This window comes from Kwoniella dendrophila, chromosome 2, assembly GCF_036810415.1.
Source record: "Kwoniella dendrophila CBS 6074 chromosome 2, complete sequence".
NCBI lineage: Eukaryota > Fungi > Basidiomycota > Tremellomycetes > Tremellales > Cryptococcaceae > Kwoniella > Kwoniella dendrophila.
In genome coordinates, this window is record NC_089477.1 from 2,244,915 (window position 1) to 2,265,508 (window position 20,594).

At 35.5% G+C, this 20,594-nt stretch overlaps 6 protein-coding genes across 6 annotated transcripts; 2 read left to right on the top strand and 4 right to left on the bottom strand.

Moving 5' to 3' along the window:
• Window positions 1-122: 122 nt before the first annotated feature.
• L201_002234 (uncharacterized protein) lies at window positions 123-1,721 on the bottom strand (the record flags this gene model as incomplete). The annotated part of the gene is made up of 1 exon (XM_066218011.1): window positions 123-1,721. The coding sequence occupies one exon, from the start codon at window positions 1,719-1,721 to the stop codon at window positions 123-125; it is 1,599 nt and encodes a 532-aa protein (XP_066074108.1).
• A 917-nt stretch (window positions 1,722-2,638) lies between these two features.
• On the bottom strand, window positions 2,639-3,838 carry L201_002235 (uncharacterized protein; the record flags this gene model as incomplete). Its single annotated transcript, XM_066218012.1, has 6 exons — window positions 2,639-2,881; window positions 2,994-3,125; window positions 3,236-3,347; window positions 3,474-3,553; window positions 3,635-3,727; window positions 3,815-3,838. 6 exons carry the CDS (start codon window positions 3,836-3,838, stop codon window positions 2,639-2,641), a joined length of 684 nt encoding a protein of 227 aa, XP_066074109.1.
• Window positions 3,839-6,303: 2,465 nt separating this feature from the next.
• L201_002236 (40S ribosomal protein S2) lies at window positions 6,304-7,460 on the top strand (the record flags this gene model as incomplete). The annotated part of the gene is made up of 4 exons (XM_066218013.1): window positions 6,304-6,422; window positions 6,646-7,058; window positions 7,135-7,209; window positions 7,279-7,460. The coding sequence occupies 4 exons, from the start codon at window positions 6,304-6,306 to the stop codon at window positions 7,458-7,460; spliced, it is 789 nt and encodes a 262-aa protein (XP_066074110.1).
• Window positions 7,461-8,109: 649 nt separating this feature from the next.
• On the top strand, window positions 8,110-10,474 carry L201_002237 (uncharacterized protein; the record flags this gene model as incomplete). Its single annotated transcript, XM_066218014.1, has 5 exons — window positions 8,110-9,006; window positions 9,080-9,465; window positions 9,564-9,819; window positions 9,905-10,117; window positions 10,190-10,474. The coding sequence occupies 5 exons, from the start codon at window positions 8,110-8,112 to the stop codon at window positions 10,472-10,474; spliced, it is 2,037 nt and encodes a 678-aa protein (XP_066074111.1).
• Window positions 10,475-10,583: 109 nt separating this feature from the next.
• Window positions 10,584-14,492, bottom strand: L201_002238 (uncharacterized protein; the record flags this gene model as incomplete). The annotated part of the gene is made up of 11 exons (XM_066218015.1): window positions 10,584-10,823; window positions 10,919-11,079; window positions 11,194-12,061; window positions 12,124-12,444; window positions 12,511-12,750; window positions 12,820-12,927; window positions 12,992-13,087; window positions 13,182-13,626; window positions 13,734-14,022; window positions 14,090-14,149; window positions 14,237-14,492. 11 exons carry the CDS (start codon window positions 14,490-14,492, stop codon window positions 10,584-10,586), a joined length of 3,084 nt encoding a protein of 1,027 aa, XP_066074112.1.
• A 569-nt stretch (window positions 14,493-15,061) lies between these two features.
• Window positions 15,062-20,032, bottom strand: L201_002239 (uncharacterized protein; the record flags this gene model as incomplete). The annotated part of the gene is made up of 5 exons (XM_066218016.1): window positions 15,062-15,526; window positions 15,597-15,664; window positions 15,725-18,286; window positions 18,340-19,113; window positions 19,186-20,032. The coding sequence occupies 5 exons, from the start codon at window positions 20,030-20,032 to the stop codon at window positions 15,062-15,064; spliced, it is 4,716 nt and encodes a 1,571-aa protein (XP_066074113.1).
• Window positions 20,033-20,594: the final 562 nt, after the last annotated feature.

Below are 20,594 nucleotides of genomic sequence, written 5' to 3' on the forward strand. Positions count from 1 at the left end.
ATAATTGTAATACAACCTCAAAACTACAATAAGATTTTGATTTAGCGATTTATAACAATATATATATATATATATATATATCTTTTTTACAACGATCGATTGACGATTCTATCTGCATAACTTTATTGATCGATTTCTATATATCCTCTTTGTCCTTCATCCCATCCATCTTTTACCCTGGTATCCAGTTCCAAAGAACCACCTACGACTGCGCCTATAAATTTCCTATAACCATCTTCATCGTCACTTTCGAGAATAGCTGAATGTATAATTTCAATACTGACTGCGTCTTCTTCGCAGTTCTGTTCTCGGTTTTGAGTAGCATGATTTGGCGAATTATCAACAGATGATAAGTCCAAATTGTTTGATGAGGACGACGATAACGATTGTAAGAAGGTATGTTGGGTTGGTAATATGATCTTACGATCATTGATTAGTGGTGTGATTATCGGTGAAGTGGTGGAATTGGGTGTGTAAGGTGTATATAGATTATCTGAAATCCTTGAAAATATTGTTGAAAATGAAGGTGTAGAGAGTAAACTCCGGTGATAGGATTCTGAATTAGGTGTTTTCGCTTCCCTATTTGTCCAATCTATCAAATCGGCCTTGAGCTTCGTAATTGTTCCCATTGTACAATCATTCCTCTGTTTTTCCCAATTCCTCTTCAACTTTCTTATATCTTTTTTAGTCAAATGATCAATTCCAATCAATTTAACTTGTTTCATTTTAGCTGGTCTAAATTCCATCTCACCTTGATCATTAATTACTTGATAAACTACACGTAAATTCATTAGATCATTTAAAGGAATTTGATCTAATCTTGATAAATCTAATTCTTCAACTGATATAGGTAAATGATATTTCAGGAAATCTGATAACAAATCTGTTGATATTGAATTACATGATGATATTGATAATTTCTTTAATTTTGTTGTTGTCTTTAAACAATGTAATGAAGTTATCTCTGTATAACTAAGATCTAATTCAATTAAATTATCAAATCTGTTTCTAAGAGTCTTTATCCACTGTTCACCACTTAGAGAACTACCTTTTAAATTTAATCTTTGTATAATTCCACTATTCAGTTTGTATAGAATACCTTGTAATTCCTGGAAAGATAGGTAAGATGAAGAAAAAGGTATATTCAATTCAACTACTTGATCTAATTTGATAAATTCTAAAATAGGTGCTAGTATACTTTCTTCTAATTCTTTATGATTACAATCAAGAAGCCTTGAAACCGCATAATTCCCCTTATGGCTAATCTTTTTCTTGTATCGAATATGATTCGATGGTGTAAATAGTGTTGAGGAATCTTCAGAATAACGGTAATAATGATGATGTGGGAATACGTTTAAAGATACCGTTAATTCTCTTACAGCAGGCAGAATATGTGTTCGCAAGGTATTTGATATTTTTTCAGGTATGTTTTTCAGATTTAGTCGTCTATGCAGAGCTGGTGATAAACACAATTGATGTAGATTCTTCGAAACTCTGGTCATACTCAATAAATCATCCAGCTCTAAATATGATAAGATTGATAAGAGGATTTCAGCTGGAAGTTTTGTTATTGGTGATATTCCATTTCTAGGTGCTTTGAGGTAAGAGCTATTGAGATTATTTGGATGCTCGCCGGTATGTTTCCGATTTTTATATGTTATACCGAAATCTTCGGGTATAGCTGATGGTAATAATAAGCCAGCTGTCAGATAGTCCACCATATTGACGGGCTGCTTTATCTCTGATTGCGCTGTGATAGTTGGAGGTTCGTAGTCAGAAAGAGGAGTCCAGCTCTTCAAATTGACGATTGATATAGTTCTCTTTGGATTCGGCGATAACGACACAAATAAATAGCAAAGCAACATATAATCATTGAGTGGAGTTTGATGTTGCGTTACATCTATTGTCTTCGCACATCGATCCGTCCTTGATCACCGACCATTCCTTTGTTATTGTCTTCTTCACCTTCTTAACCCTCTTCACCATCTTCCTTTATTCTGCTTTCAATTTGTATTAATATTATTGTTTTTACTGTAAACTGAAATACGTCATACCTTTAGAATCCTACAACAACAAAGCTTTCAGGCACGGATATGCAAAAACTGAAGATCGGCGATCGCCGGATATGGTAAAAAGGCGATTCTCGCTTCAAGCCATTTGCATTAAGGTTATCTGTCTAGATGCAGAATAAGGTCATAGTGAGGATTACCGAAACTCTATAGAATGCATGATCAGACTGACATGAATTTGATGCTATGAAAGCGATTCGTGAAATACAAGTACAAGACAGAAAACGATTTTTGATCGATTATGAGATCTGTTTTTTGGAAGACATAAAATATGTGGAACGGTTTGTTATATACCTTTCCAAGGATGTTTGATATCTGAAATAGGTTTTTGGCATGTATTGTGAACGTGAGTGAAAGGGCGTGATAGATCGTGTTTGTTTATGTTGGTCTGAATTAATTGATTATATTGATTATATATCCGTTCATACTTGAACTTTTGGTTTGTTGACCTTCGGTAGTCGTCATGATAATTTTGCTATAGACGTGAATCGCCTTGAAATCGCCTTTTCTGTCATTGTCAGGTCTTTTGGTGTATTGATTTGTGGATTTGCGACTCGAAGATTGAGGCATTACATAACAACACAACTACACTTTGAGGTTTCTTCACTATCATCTTTCTCACTTCTTCTTTTACCACCGTATGCTTCTCGATGCCCATGATCGTGACTGGCACCTACACCACCATGACCTTGATCACGTACCAAGACAGCTGCTCTAGTTGCCGATTCAAATACGGCATCTACACCTTGATTCTGTAAAGCTGATGTTTCAAAATACGCTCTAGCACCTATTGCTTTGGCCATTCGATCACCCTGTAACAGAATGAGCAAGTGTCAGCAGATGAAAATCAATCATTATGAATGAATGGGCTCAGTTAGTTCATTAGAGGATGATTTCGATTATACCCGGTTTTAGTAAACTTACAGTAGCACGATCAATATATCTCTCAGGACTATATGTTCCATTTTGCATTGCTTTATCTCTTAAATCTGTTTTACAAGCTACGAGTATTACTGGTATTTGTCTACCACAGATTGAGCGCACTTCTTCTATCCACTACAGAGAGGAAAAAATCATGATGAGCTTTCTCTTACTAGTTACCAGATTAAGAGTGCAGACATGCATGCTATATGACGGAAAGACAAACGAGTAACCCATGAACTTACCTTCTGAGAAACATTCTCCAGAGAATCTGGTGTATCAACTGAAAACGCTATCAAGATAACGTGTGCTTTTGAGTATGACAGAGGTCTTAGTCTTTCGTATTCTTCTTGTCCACTATAGAGGGGTAAATGATTCAGAAAATATTATCAGCTCTGTTGTTCTGCCAATATTCTTTTTTGGCAGCACAGATACGTTGTGCTTCCCGTATGATAGATATTGAAATACTGCAATCCTACTCACGCTGTATCCCATAAAGCTAATTGCACAGGTTTTCCATCTAATTCAATTTCCGTTACATAGTTATCAAATACTGTTGGTTCCTGTGCCAGAAACGTAGTAGTTAGTAATTAGGCTTTATCACATCTTGATGGGTCTCGATTAACAATATCTGTAGGACTTACATAGTTTTCCGGAAAACTTCCTACTGCGAAGACATTCAAAAGCGATGTTTTTCCTGCTGCACCATCTCCCACAATAACGAGTTTTCGTCTTATCTGTTGAGCAGTCAGCTATTAATCTCTACCCTTCGAAGATGAGGTGTAACTGATATTATGGCATCAGGAACTGAGTATGATACTTACAGCTCGTGAGGGACTTCCAGACATATTGTTGATTTCCTATTTCTTATATCTATTATATGTATTTAGCGTTGATGGTTGCTATACCAAATATGATGTTAAGGTTTGACAGGTCTTTCCAATATAAAGCTCAATGTTGTACCTTAATTATATGTCTTGTGTATCCGTCGTAAAGGATAAAGGAGGTGCGCAGTGATGATTAAGGAGATGTAGAGTGGTTTGATTTTCTGAAGAAAGGATATTATGATTATTTATAGGTGTAATGTTTACAGTATTTTGCGATTCGTTTGAAATTTGCTTCGCCAAACGAAAGTTGAATACTGATTATGCGATGCACAGCTTGTTCTTTGATGGTCTAAACAAGCTTGTTTAGGGTTCTTGTACTCGGTTCCGCTAAGAATGCCTTTATGTTGTTTTACAGTCGTTATGATTATGATTTTTTTGATTTAGCTAGTTGTTGTAAGAGATATTGCAGATCAATCGAACGAGAGTTTTCTATTGAGATAGTGTTATGTAGGATGACTACGTATCTAGAGATGATACAGTTTTGTCAATTAGCGAGCCAAAACTTAAAGGTTGTGTAAAGAGATTATCATCAAATTTACAATGTTCAGGACACAAGATTGTAAACTTGATGAAGGGAGAAAATGAAAAAAATATCATGATGATGATAACGATATATCAATAATCTACTAAGATAGCACGTGTAGTTGGGGAGGAAAAGCTATGTATGTGTGATTTACGGTGCAATATGATCAAAACGATCTGATATGATGGGGTTTTTATTAAAGATGACACAATGAAAATTATATTTTGTTTAAAGTTTAAAGAGCTCGGGCCGATCATGAATTGAACAGAAAAGTTACACAAAGACCGAAAGAATTGACTTAGAATAGGTAAAACCGAGAAACATGGGAAGACATTAATGAATTCGGTAGCTTCTAAGACATTCATTGCGATTATTCTTAAAAAGGAAGATGAGTGGAAAATGTTTCCAAAATACTCACAGAGTGATCTTTGCACGTCAACTATCTGCAAATTTTCTTATCTCCCACACTAAAGATCACTTTTTATTCTTATTCTCCGAGTGCTATGTATGTTGAGTTGGTTGATTGAGTGACGATCAAGATTTTGCTCTTTGTACTGATTATACTATCAAAGTATGTCTGTTGTGTTGATTGTTCAGAGTCAAAGATGCAGCAGGTATTGATTTGATTATGTATTGTAATTCGTGAGATGAGTCGTTCCACTTTTCGCACCGTCTACGAAGTCCTCTTTTATAGATAGATTATCCTCCACTTTGAAGCAAGCAGGTCTTATGTTAGTGCCGTAAAAGATGACTGACTATGCTAACGTGGGAAATGAAAATGTGCTTCTGCTTCTCTAAGCTCCTTTTATCTATATATCTAAAGTAAGAAAGCTTCTTCTTTCCCGTTCAATTTGCTTATGAGAAGTTCAATTTTTGATAACCGGTCTTTGATCTAACCTGTATTTTGTTTTGAGTAAAGCCGTTGATCCGATTACGCTTTTTGGATTGATTTATTTTTATAGGTCGTTATGTTCTCAAGATATTATTTACAGATGAATGAGAAAGTTGGATTATTACAGTAGGCAAAGTCAAGGAAGAAAAGATAAATGAGTGAACTTTGCAAATTCTCACATTCGATAACAAAGCACCGCTGCACAATCGATGACGCTTCAAGCTATGCATCAAGTCAACTGTAGTATCTCACAACATAGCACCACGCGTACTCATTTAAACGTTCCTTCAAGAGGTGATGATAACCCTTGATGATAGTGAATTCTGATTTCCCTAAATGTCACTCACGACGCCAAGCACAGACACATCTTTTTAAGCAAGTTTATCATTTTGAATAACCTGAATTCCTTCAATCCCTAAACACAGCTTCTTTCATATCTGCACTTAAGAATTAAACAAGGGAGAAGTTTTGGGAACCCGCAATAAATCCGCCGCAGCCAAAGAAGCCTGATTTGAGAGGACAATACGGTAGAGGGTAGAGGTTGCTGGTTATATATGTATATTGACCTGGGTGTGGGAATGATTGAAGCAAGGCGTTGTTAGGGCAAAGTAAAAAGCATGTTTTCCCTGACAGAAATCGTTCATCTGTGCCTTTTCGCTACGAGTATGAGATGCCCGAAACAACCAAGCTTTGACAGGCCATATGGCCCGATGGCGGAGATCGCCGTGTTTTAGTTTAAACAGGTGAGGAAATTAACGCCGACACAGAGAGGGCTTCTATCGGATTTAAGAGCAGGAAATAACGCCGCAAATTACCGAATGCTTTTTTCTACCCTGACTTTGACTCTCACTCTCACTGTTACTGGTATCGTTTTTGCTGCAACACCCAATCAATCCAACAAAAGTCTTTTGTCGATACTAACGTTAGTAAGGTCATTTTACTCATCCTTCAAGTAAAAATCGGTTTTTCTTACTTCTTTTTCAACCGACAAAAAAAAGTAAATCAATCAAAATGGCTGAAGCTCAAGCTCAAGGACAACGAGGTGGTTTCGGTAGAGGTAGAGGTGGTGCCGGTGGTAGAGGTAGAAGAGGACCAAGAAGAGGTGGTAAAAAAGAAGAGGAAAAAGAATGGTGAGTTTTGCGTTATGATCGTACATAGAATTGTCGAAGAGTTTTCGTGGAGTAGAATGAATAGCGGAATATAATATCAAGGAAGGCTTAGATATGAATTTGGGAGCTGTGAAATATAATAGATAGAAAGGAAGGGAAAATTTATCAAATTTAGCAATTATTAGACCATACACAGAAACATCATCACGAACAATGGACTGATATTTTTACTCTCTTAATCTAGGGTCCCCGTCACCAAACTCGGTAGACTTGTAAAAGATGGTAAAATTAAATCATTAGAAGAAATTTACCTTTTCTCTTTACCAGTTAAAGAATATCAAATTGTTGATTTATTCTTACCTGCCCTTAAAGATGAAGTCATGTCAATCAAACCAGTTCAAAAACAAACTTCTGCTGGTCAAAGAACTAGATTCAAGGCTTTTGTTGCCGTTGGTGATTTCGATGGACACGTTGGTTTAGGTGTTAAATGTGCTAAAGAAGTAGCTACCGCTATCAGAGGTGCTATTATCACTGCTAAACTTTCAATCACACCTGTTAGAAGAGGATACTGGGGTTCACATATCGCTGAACCACACACTGTCCCATGTAAAGTTTCTGGTAAAGCCGGTTCAGTTATGTGTCGATTAATCCCTGCCCGTAAGTTGTTTTTTTCCAACTAGTGTAAATTAAGTATATGAAATGTTAGACTAATGCTGTAAATTTCACTCAACAGCTCGAGGTACCGGTATTGTCGCTGCCCCAGCTTCCAAGAGAATGTTGCAAATGGCTGGTATCCAAGATTGTTACAGTAAGTACCGTATATGTCGCACACATCCTCATGATCAATTACTCATAATCTTGATTTTCACTTTTACAGCCCAATCTAAAGGTTCTACTGCTACCCAAGGAAATTTCTTAAAAGCTACCATGGCTGCTCTCTGTAAAACCTACCAATTCCAATCACCAGATCTCTGGACCATTGTACCTGTTGGTCAATCACCATTAGACGAATACTCTGGTCACCTTGCCATTGCCGCCAAAAAAGCTGCTGCTTACTAAATTTAGTATCTTGCTGGTTTGGTTTTGGTAGTGGAAAGATGGATGGAAGGAAATTCGTTTTTTGGTACTTGGTACACTTTTGTACAGGTTAATTGATGAGATGAGATAAACCTACTTAAAACATTGTTTATGTTGCGATGTCCAAAATCGCTTCAGGAGACAGAAGGTAGCTTTGCATTCGTTTGCTGTCATGTGCGTTGATTGTGTCGAATATAACTTACCCACCAAGGAGAATAGCGTAATCATGCTGCGCTGCAAGGCCTATCGAATCAGCATAAAACTTGATAATGTGAAGCATGAGATTCAGCCGAGCAGCTTGTGACCTACTATGCTGTAGCTGCGGACTTATAGCAACTGATATTGGGCACACTCCAACTGTATGCTTGGTTTTACAAAGAAACGCAATTCCAACAATAGAATCCTTTATCTCTCGGATCCGACGGAAATTGCCTTCCCTCAGATTTCGACTTGTGACGCATAAAATGGTCGTTCGTTCGAGCATATTTCGATCACTCTGTTTAAATTAACGATACATGTTGACTTTTATATATACGAATCTTCGCATTACATATCGAGAACATTTGACAAATATCAGCACGATCAGTTCAATAGGCAATATAACACTTATGGCCCTCGATACATCAACAAAATGACAATTAATATACCTGCAACATTTCCTCCTATAGCACTTCATCCTAAACTATTACCTCATTTAATCTCTCAACTGGAAGATGCACCTATAACCCCAAATACATTACCTGCACTTAAAACAGCCCTTCATATAATAGCTCTTGAACGTTTGTCCTTGTCTCCATCATCATCGACATCATCTGTATCAAGATCTACAATACCTTTAAAATGTTTATTAGATTTTTCAATAACTTATCCTGGTTTACTTAAAGTACCTATTTTATTAGATGGTATAATATCTTATCCATTAAATATATCAACAATGAATGATATATTGAATAATGCTTTTCAAAAAAATTCAGATTTAATTGAAATTTTTAGAATTGAAATTATACCTAATTTAATTAATAATCTTATTATTACTACTCCTCCTTCCCAACAAAATCAAAATAGTAAAATAAATGATATAAGGAAATCAATAATTATATTATTAAGTTTAATTAGATCACATGATGAATTATTAGCATTATGTTTAGAAGATTCAGAAAATTTATTCAAATCTTTATCTTTAGCTTATAAATCAATTTCATCTTCAAGTATTTCTGGTCAAGAAGATATAGTAGAAGTGATAATAAATATAAAATCAAATATTTTAATGATATGTAAAGAATTATTAGATAGTGTACCAATTGGTCATGATACAGTTGAAGAAACTATGATTAAATTTATGGGTGATTTAACCAATGATTCTGAGAATGGCAATAGCAATGGTTTATTATCAAAAGAAAATGGTTTAAGAGATGATTGGCAAGTTTTATTTGAAAATGATGGAGGACATCAACGTAATCAACTTTTATCTAACGAATATAAGATGGTTTTGGAAAAACAAAGAGATGAAGAGGCTAAAAAGGATTTAGTGAGTTGTCCAATTAACTAAGTAGTTCAATCTTAGTATTCACAAGCTAATCAAATACCGTTATTTAAATTAGAGAGTCCAAAGCATCTTACAGCTATTCCCAAATTTACCACCTCACTTGTTATTAGCAGCATTATCGCATTCAAATTTTTCATCTTTACCTGAAAGTTCAAAAGCAACTCCATCAGAACAAGCTTCACCAATTATTGAGATCATCTTTAATCAAGGTGAAGGTTTACCAAATGATCTGAATGACCTAAGAGTTGCTATTCAAAATCTATCTAAACAAGATGAATCAATACAGAGTCAGGTTATGGAATCCGACCATGTGAACGATGTGCAGGTTCATAATCCAGTACAAACTGATACTCATATCCAAAAGAAGAAAGTTGAAAGAAGAAATATATTCGATGATGATGAATTAGATATAAGTAAATTGAAGTTGAAAGATGATGTATCGTGAGTTCTGTAACTGATGATGCCCCATGATAATCTCGCTATGTATCACTCTGTATCAAGAAATATTGCTTATTATATTGACGGTCTTACTTTTATAGCTCATTACCAACATTATCAAATACTATACCTGATACATTAAGAGCATCAATTATGAGATTAGTAGAAAATCAAGCTGTGGAAGAAGAAGAACGTAGACAAGCATTGAAAGATGCTAATTTATTGGATGATGACAATGATGATGATCAAGATTACGAAGAAGGTGATGATGGTGTCGTAAGTAGAATAAAGATTGGAGGTGGTGGTGCTGGAGGTGATGATGACGAAGATGAAATTGATGAAGAAGAAAGTGTAAAGGTTGGTTCATATCTCCAATTCTCTCACCTTGTCATACGCCTGGCCACTAAGATGTATTATACTGAATATAATCAAATTTTTATAGATATCTCGTGAACCTTCAGGTGCAGCTACACCTTTATCTGGTCCAACAGATAGACAAAGATTAGACATTTTACGTACAGCATATATAACGAATCAAAAAGTATTTGAAAGAGATGGTTTGACTAGAAGATCAAATGACAGAAAGAAACTTCGAGAAAAAACTGGTTGGGATGATGGGCAGATTGAAGGGTGGAGAATTATGTTAGAAAGAGATGTAAGTTGTCGTCTTACTTTTGTGTGAAGAAGATATTTTTATGCTGATATTACTTGATGTCGTGGCTTGTAGCCACACAAAGAAGATATACTTGCTGCTCACGCAGATAGAATATCTAGATCAGTAAGAGCCACTTCCCCACCTCGTCAAAATGGTGAAGGATCAAATAGAGGAGGAGGAAGTAATAGAGGTTCAAGAGGTGGAAGAGGTGGTAGTAATCGAGGTGGTGGTGGCGGTAGTGGTGGTAGAGGAGGCGGAGGCGGAAGAGGTGGAGGCAGTAAATCAACTAGAGGACATTCAAATGCTGCCAGAACTAGAGGCCATGATAAGAAAATGAGTAAGATGGGAGCTATCTAGTCAACCATCAATAACAATGTTTTTTGGTGAATATGGTATTTGACCGTATTAATGTGGATAAACATTTTCATGTTATGCATCTAATTTAACATTTTTATTTCATCATTTCTTAAAACCATTTATTTTTCAATTCTTTCCTCTTTACAGCAGGACCTGCAACTAAAATACCAATAGTTAAAGCACCTAAAGTTAATAATAATTGAGCTTTGTTGAAACTATCAGACAAAATGTCAAATGTTCCTGAAGGTGTTATACCTCTTGTGAGGAATAAATCTAAACCATGAGCAAATAATAATGAAGTTGATTCTACTAATGCGGGTGAAGTCAATAATGATTTGGCGCCAAGAATCTAAGCAAGTGACGTATATCATTAGCAAGAGATCTTTTTACGGACAGCACGTATACAAACAAGCAATAAACAGTCGGTTACGAAATACTACGCACCTCGTATCTATGTGAGATCACTTTTTTAGGTTCAATGGGTATTAAAGGTTCATAAGGAATTAACATTTCTTCTTTATCCATTGAACTTGGTTTTCCAATTGGTCTTCTTGGATCTAACAATCTTCTATGTATGGTTACGATTTGGTTTTTACCATTGACAACTAACAATGATGGTAACGAGAATGAATGTTAGTAAATCTGATTTACAGTAAGTATCGCAGATTTGCATATGAACAATATGCAAGAGATGAACGATCAAATAAGTAAGAACTCACTAATCACTTCTCTAGTTGTTATACCAGCTTTTGAAGTAGTAAATCCAATAGATTTGACTTCGGTAGGTAGGATGAAAGTTTGAGCAATCGCATTGATTTCAACATCTTCTCCAAAAGTAGATTGTGAAGGTGTAATACCTTTCTTTAAAGTATTTTCATAGAACTCTACACTTGAAATTTTATACCCTCTCTTGTCTAACCAGCTAAAGATTAACCAATTTTCAACCATATTCACTTTCAATCCTTGACTAGAAGGTATTTCATCGGAAATCTCAGTTTGATATATGATTTTACCATTTGTCGAATCGATTACATATACTCTACCGATTCCAGAAGAAGAAGAGACAGAAGAACCCTTGATGTTAGGTGTGAGAGTTGAAATAATCTGTAAATGTGGATTTAAATATTTATATAAAGTCGATTTATCGCCTAAAACTCTGCCATAACTTGCCAAAGAATCAAATATAACAGGCTTATTTTCAATTGTTATTTCATTTTCACCAAAAGGTATTTGCCATACTATTTCACTTTTAAATCCGCCGTCTTGAGAAGCTGCACTAGGTATTAAACCTTTTAATATAACATTATCGATTGATTTGGTTTGAGTTGTATAAAATAATTTATTTGATATTTCTTGAATTCCAGCTGAAACTTTTTTACATGGTGGGAAAATATGTAGTGATTCAGATGAATCAATCACAGCTAATACTTTGGCTTTGCTATGACAATTTTCGAACGGTAGTAAAAATGCATTTTGTGATTTTCCTTTGAAAAGTGTTTTCCCAAGAGGTAAATGATTGTTTGGGTCGACTTCGCCTGAAATGATACCTGTGTATGCGTTCAAATAGTATGCAACGGTAGTGACAGACTATGGTAGGACAGGTCAGCTTTGGGAGAGAGTTATCAGGTGCCACTGGATATCGAGCTCACATCGTCAACAGATTTCGTGGCCAAGATAGTCAACATAGGTTCCCTTCCACCTTCACCATCTCTCACGTTGAACATTTCGACTATCTCAAGCTCTGATCCTTTTTCACTTGTCAAGCCTAAATTCCTCGACCAGACAGTCGCTCCTGTTGATGAGTCAATAGCGAAAAGTTTTCCTTTGACAGTTGCTGCTATAAGCAATTTCTGGAATCCAAATTGATCACGATGAAGATGAGTAGTATTGAGAGGTGTAACTTGGATAGCAGAAGTGTATGAAGCTGATGTGAACCGTTTGGCAAATCGTACGGAATAAGCGGGTAAATCCTGAACATGCTTCTGTGATTAGTTATTTTTTTCAACTTGAAAGTTGATTACATCTTTGAAGCTCACCTTGAGTTCAGCCAAATGTCTACTCAATCTTCCAACGAAGGATTCTTCAGCTAAGACTTCTCTGACTTCTTCAATTTCTGGTTCACCCAAATCAACGAATCGAGCAACTTTGATATCTGTTAATGATTCTTCTCGAACCCATCCAGGATTATCCAATTCCATTCTTTGGATAGCACCACTTGAAGTGGTAAGGATAAGTGTGGGAAGTTGTTTGTTATCTAACGTAGGTGAGACAGCAGCCTATATAAGTTATATGAGTTGATTCTATCAGCATATCTCTGATTAGAGTTGAAAGAGTAATCAACTCACATGGAGGAAAGTACCGTGTGAAATGGTATCGTATGGGAAAGTAAAGCCTGAAGTAATAATGTCTTTTGATGTGACATCAGGGATATTGACGGTTTGAGCTACACCAACCTATTAAAGCACTATTAGCTAATGTTGTGATTTGCCTTAGACCCATTCGAGCAATTGAACTTACAGCCATATTGTAAGACCAGTATACTCTATTGAGGATTACACCTTTATCGGTTGCAATGCCTGAATAGATTGATTCTGATCTTTCTGGTGAAGTAGACTGGGTGAAGCGTATGTAGATTAGCGGTCGATTGCATTTGAAGATGGCATATTAACAAGAGAATCATAGATAACGAGGAATAGCAATAACTCACTGATAATTCAAATTCACCAACTTTTTCTTTCTTATTTACATTTATGATATCTACACCACCATTTTGTTTTTTACCTAAAATAATACCTTTTAATCTTAAATCCGAACCTAAATCAATTATAGATTCATATAATTTACCTGTACCAGGTAATAAATCTTTTATATTTTTATCATCATCAACTTGACCATTTTCTTTAATTGTCATAATTCTAATTCTACCATGTTCATACCATACCACTTTACCCTCACCATCACCAGAAGGTATAATTAAAGTTTGTTGAGGTATTTTAATTATTGATGGTATTTGACCTAAATCTGATTTTGGTATTGGTTTATCTAAATCTAATGTTGTAGTTAATAATGTTTGAACTGAAAATGAATTTTGAATACCTAAAACATGTATTGGATTTCCGCTAATTGTTAATTGTTTGAACATTATTGTTGATCTAATATTGTAGCAAAATAAACATATTTAGCATACAATAACAAAATAAACGATCATTCATCTCTAGTTTATAGCTTGATGTATACCACAGAGAATAGTTAGACTCACCCAGATCCAGGAACTTCAGTAGCCCATAATAAACCACCATTATCCAATCTCAATTTTGATATTCTTTTACCTTCACTTAAAATAACCAAACTTCTTGTGGTTTCTTCATTATCACCTTTTAAGGGAACAAAAGAAACATCTGTACCTAAATGAGCAGGTGTATGAAGTATACCACCACCTAAAGATAATCTTTCTGAAGGTATTAATGATTTTTCCCATGACAAATGACCTGTAGATAATGAAAATAATCTTGCTGTAGTTCCACCTGGACCAGAAAGTAGTAGGACATCTGAAAGTACAAAAAGGAATGTCAGTGCACCTAATCGTGATTATCTTGAACAAGAAAGAGAGCTTACTATCCTCGTAAGTATGAAAAGAGACTACAGGATCTATCTCATCTAATTGATGTCTCCATACTGTATATATAAATTGTCATTTATCACTATTGAATTAGCATTTCTACAATAAGAATTATAATTGATCAGAGTTTCAAAATGACATACCAATATCCCCATTATCCGAATTCAGAACAGCCAAAACATTCTTTTTAGTTATTGTAACTACTCTACTTGACTCATTAGTCTGAGTAAGTGAGTTCCGAATAAATAAAGGTGGTGTAGGTTCTAGTAGAGGTTCACCAATTAATTTTAAATGCCAATCTACTATTCCTACTAAATCAGCTTGAAGTGATAAAACTGTTGTTGTAATTGACAGTATAAATAGCAATAAGAGGTTTATACCTCTATTTAGTAGGATCATCTTGCTCTGATGCTCTGATCTGTGAAAGCTCTCTCAAGCTCTTTATCTGACAGCTTGAAACTCCTTAGCATATGTATTAAATCGTAAACATCTATGGCTACATCTCTTTGGCAGATATCTCGTTGATCATTATCGCGAAGACCGAAGGTCGGGCGGTACGGTGAAAGACGATCAGCCACGTGGCTGTCAGATGCACCTTCTTGATTTCTAGAAACCTGACAACCTGGTATTGTCCATCTTTACAAAAACTCAACCATGTATCCTGTCAGACTGCGATCAAGAGGCGAACTTGAAACTAGGATGATACTTGTCCAATATTGATCCTTGCATAATCAGCGTTATAAAATCAAATAGCATCTATATATGAAAATCAAATCCAAGCCATTGAGCTTCCCTTACTATTCGTGAACCACTATCTATCGCTTGGGTGTTTTACTTGTACATATTCAACTCTTCTTTCATCTTTTGGAGTCCAAAACTATCATCAAAGAAATTATAAAAACGAAATAATAAAGTGAGAAAAAAAAAAGAGAGATTTTTTTGTAATTATAAACTACTATTGTTCAATTTCATACTCTTGGTATTTCTGGTGGAGCCATATTCTGTCCTGAACCTAAATCTCTACCTAAACTTGGATCTTCTCCTTCATCTGAATCAAGTTCTTGTTCTTGTGGAGGTGGTTGTTCAGATTCCCAATTTCTTTGTTTTGATTTTTTCTTTTTTATTGGACTATGTAAACCTTCACTATGTGAGTGTGAATCTTTACGTGGTGATAAAAATCCACCTGATTTTGATGGTGAATCAGTAGTAGCTAAAGTTGCATCAGTTGAAGCTCTTTTTCTTGATAATATTGATCCAGCTCTTTCACGTATTCTTGCCATTGAACTATTTCCTTTTGGATTTATTACTGGTGCAGTTTGGAATGGTTCTGAAGTTGGTTTATTTGTTGATGATGATCCAGACATTTTAGGTAAAAATCTATATCGATGTGAATTTTGTGAATGTTGTGATAATCTAGATTGCATTCTTTGTATCTATACAAGTCAAACAGATGGTTTAATCAGCTTATGATAGATAATTTCAATCGAGTCAGGTTGATCTTACAGCTACACCACCTTCTTCCATGGTAAAACCGTAACCTCTCGAGGGCTGTTGTGATAAACCAGTAGACACTAAATTTGACAAATAATCGTCATTAGTAATTCATTTCCATCATTTAGACTACAACTCACTATCGACAGCAGAACCTCTGGCTGTAGCATGACCACCGAATCTATTAGATTGGAAGGAAGATCTTGGATTTCTATCGTAAGAAGGTCTTGATTTATTAGTATTCGTATTCATTGTTCCTTGTTCCAATTCAGTTGAAGTTGGATCTATATTAGAATTGATTCTATGTAATCTTATATCTTCTTCTTGTTGATTTTGTGGACGAGAGAAAGAATCATTATTATCGTAATCTTCATCTTGTTGATTTTTTTCACCTAATTTACCACCTAATAAAGGATGTTTTTCAGGATTAGCTTCAGGATGATATTTTCTAACTAATCTCATTTTAGCTATATCATCACCAAAAGCATTTTGATCTAAATATCTATAGATATATCTTGGTAATAATGCTATGACAAAAGCAATCGGCCAACCAAACCAAAATGCTGCTGATCTAAATAAGAAAACGTCATTTCCATATACACCTGTATAGAACGATGATGGTGGTATGATTGAATAAATCGCTGTAAATAACCAAACTAATACCGGGCCAAATAATATACCGAAATATGTCCATCCTGTCCATGAATCAATGTTGAGACCAGTGAACAGATTCGCTACTAATACAGCTGCGATTACCATTGTTGTTGAAGATTCGTAGATATATGGATTATAACCATCTGTTCTAACTGTTGTTGTCAAATATGTATAATGAATAAAGAAGTAGATGACAGCTGTTTGATAAAATCCTTCAAAGATATAATAGAGGAAAATCTTGATACCGAAATAAGCTCCTTCTCTACCTTTTCTGTATAATTCAGGTAAACCCATTAATGTTTCATCATCAATATCTTTATCAAATAAACCGATTGCTAATACAGGCATAATAGTCCAGAAAACATTCCAGAATAACAAATAGACATAAGCGAAGACGTAGGTTGTTGACCATCCACAGAAAATCATGAACCAGAATAATACTCCAATACCGATGACGTTTTTGTAAAAGAAGTTGAGAATCATGGAAGAGTTTCGATAATATGACCAATGACCATGAACGAACAATAATCGAGTGAGATATCGGAATTGAGCGATAGCGTAATCAGATGAATTTACAGCTTGAAGACCTTCTTCACCTGAAATACCAACACCTACATCGGCAGCTTGAATCATACTAACATCATTCGCACCGTCACCAATAGCCAAACACATTACACCAAGGTTATCTTTGATAAGTCGAACGATTTGAGCCTTTTGAAGTGGCGATACTCGACAACAAATGACAGTATTACATTGAGTTGCTAAAGCGAGGAGGAGACCTTCAGTTTCTTCGTCATCGAAACAATGTGCGAGAGCATGGCCCTCGATAACCAAGGAGAATCCACCGGGTCGAGTACCATTATCTCTTCCTACTAATGATTGAACACCAGTATTGACTCTAGCAAGATTTGGTGCTTCACCAGATGGTCTTGCAGTGCTTGCTCTAGAGATAGATCGAGTTACACCATTTTCACCAAAGAATCCTTCAAGGGCGTCACGAATTTGATCTTGGATAGAATGTCGACCTTCTCGTACTACGATTAGATTGGTATCCTGTGTTAAAAGGTTGGTGGTATATCCAATAGCGACAGCGGTTTCAAGTTTATCACCAGTAGCGACCCAAACTTTGATACCTGCTCTTTTGAGATCGGTAATTGTTTCAGGTACACCATCCTGTAATTTATCTTCGATAGCAGTGGCACCAAGAAGAGTAAGACCTTCTTCAATTCTCGATGAAACTTCTTCGACTTTTTCTTCTCGATCTTGTAAAGCTACTGTTGCATTATGATAATCTTTTGCCCAAGTGTCATATTCTTCATTTCCAAGAACTCTATATGCTAAACATAAGGTTCTTAAACCTTCTGAAGCGAAATATTGTAAATCTGAATCTGTTTTTTGTCTGAGTTCCTGTTGAGTATTATCTTTTGACAATCGTTCGAAAATCACATTATCTGCACCTTTGGTTAACAAGAATATTCTACCATCTTCATCTAATTTTCTTAATATAACTGACATTCTCTTTCTAGCAGAATTGAATTCTAATACGTGGAGCAATTCGTATTCATCTGGATGATCAGAGAAAGGTGTTGACATTTTGAGGATATTGTGATCTCTACCTCTGAAAACGAATCCTACATCGGCAGCGGATTGGACCAGTGCAGCTTCATCGGGTGATTGAGCTTTATATTCAATAACTCCGGGTTCAGGTTCAGCAGCTAAAACTGTATGACATAGACCTAATACAGCGAAGAAACCATGGAGAACTCTTGATTGTTCAGTATCGTGATCAGCGAGATCTTTGTCTAATTCATCATCATGGAAAGGAGCAAGGACGTCTTTAGGAAGCAACACTTTGACGTCATCTGCTTTTTCGTCTCCGTTCTGAGCTGTATCATCTGAATCACTCTCATTGGAAGATTGCTGTTTGACTTGAGGATTACTATGGATATGGGTGAGCGTAGGGTGTGAAGGTGGTTTACCATCGCCAGTATAGATTCGACCACCAACAGAGCATTGTCGGAAAATCATTGCATTTTGTGTCAAGGTACCTATCCAAAGAGACAGTCAGTGCTGAAGAAGAAGCTATAATAGGCCGACTCACCGGTTTTATCTGAGAACACATATTGAATTTGACCTAAATCATCAGACAAATTCCAACTTCTAGCAGTAGTTCTAGTCACGACACCGTTTTTGACGTATTTGATACTTCTATCCCAGTATATGTAAGCAGCTTGAATTGTTCTAACAGCTTCAATGGAGATATATAAAGAAATAGGTACAATATTCTGGAAGGTGATAAAAGCGTTTAAGAATGTAATGATACCATTAACATTTGGATTATCACCGGAAGAATCCGCATATAACATCCAATAAGATTGTTCTCTATTCCATCTAACTTCATTAATATGATCAACGATAGCACAAACCATAGCAATTAATGCTAAAATTAATAAATTTAATAAAACTTGAGGATTCATTTGTCTTTCTACTTTACTTCTCTTTGAAGGTGTTTTTCCTGCATTTTGAATGATTTTTGTGTCAGATCCAGTAAAAATAACGATTCCAATTACCCATGCTGTATTTTTCAATACACAACCTCTCAATAAAGTAGTTTCTAACGTAGCTGGATGTATAGGATTTTGTCCATCATCTCCTACTTCTTCAAGATTTACTACAGCACCATTTAATCTAAACATGTTGACTTCAGGAGCATCGAGATCGATACGTAAATGAGCATGTGCACAAGCTTCAGCTGAATCGAGATGCGATAATCCAGGTACACCATTTCTAGATTTCAAATTGGTTTCTCCATCTAAATTCTTGGTTTCAATATAGGCAACATCTTCTTCTTCTGAAGTGGAACATATGAGAATATCTGTTTGAGAAGGGTCGTATATTATCAGATCAGAGAGTCATCAATTGGACAACGATAAATCGTGCAACTTACCGGCTGGGAACTGTTCACCGTCATATATTTTAACGAAATCCCCGACTCTGACATCTTCCCAAATAGTTCTTTGCCAGCCTAATTCATCTGGTGAATCACCTGCTTCAGGATCATCTTGCCAATTTGAAACTTGACTTCTCATTCTACTTAAATTATTATGATGATCTGTAGTACCTCTTGGTTCAGCACCTGGAGCAGGTTCATTTGCTTGAGTTGATGAACCTTGTTCTTCTTCTAATAAAGCAGCCTTCTTTTTAGCTTTTTTAGATTTTAATTTAGGTAAAGGTATAGCAGGAATAAAAGTTTTTTCTTTTGCTTTCATTGGATTTTTATTTTCATATTCTTTACCACCATTTAAAATATGTACTATGGAATGATTTACTTTATGATCAGCTTGATGTCTTTTAATATCTTCATAACCATCTTTAACAGCAGTTATAGCTAAAACAACAATTAAAGGTAAAATAACTAAACCAGGTGAAATAGTTGAAAATTTTGGAAAGAATTGTAAAATATTTATAGCAGCAAAGAAAATATTTGCAACTCTTCTAAATTGTTCAAATAAATTTCTAGGTAAAAAAGTTATTATTGTATATTTTGATGTAACATTTTGATTTGTTGTATATTTTTTATCTTTTAATATTCGATTTTTTTTATCATAAAATTCTGAAGGTAATTCTTCATTTATATAAATTGATCTCGAATTTAATGATTTTTTACCTCTATGAAATAACCTCGCAGGATTTAGTTTACCTAATGGTCTAGATATGTTCCTACGATACCATGATGGTTGATGTTTTTTAGATCGAGGTACTAGAGGTGTTTTCGATGTTGATGCGGTTGTCATTTTGTGTTGCGGTTCTTCCAAGGCAAGGCTTTAGAAGCCAGCCCCTATGTAAGTGAGTTCGATATGGGTTGAATTGCTTGATGTAAACAAACTTGTTCTTTCAGAATGATAGTTGGGTATATGTGTCCTATAGAGAATCGATCTTTGTCAACCTTGTTGAGTTGTTATTTGAGATTTTACTGATGCATTCGACTATGAATTGTATTGATTCCAGTATACGCTACGATGACGATGTATGCACAGCTACGTGTGACAACGATGATCTTGGGGTTTGCTGAGAAGAGAATGATGCAAGCAAGGATGTGTATGCGATGCTATGATAGTGAGGAGGTAGTATGTATCTGATGGTGAGCAAGAATAAAAGTACGGACCGCGTTCAGTCAGAAACATAACACAGATGTAATAACTGTACAAGATGTTTTTAGTGTTTTTAGTGTGCTTTGTAATTAACTTTGACTTGGTATTCCCACCGGATTGCCGTGGCTCACTTTCTACTTTCCACTTTCCCCTTCGGCCATTTCAACTGTATACAACTACTTACTGTTATTTCGGTTTAAGGGTA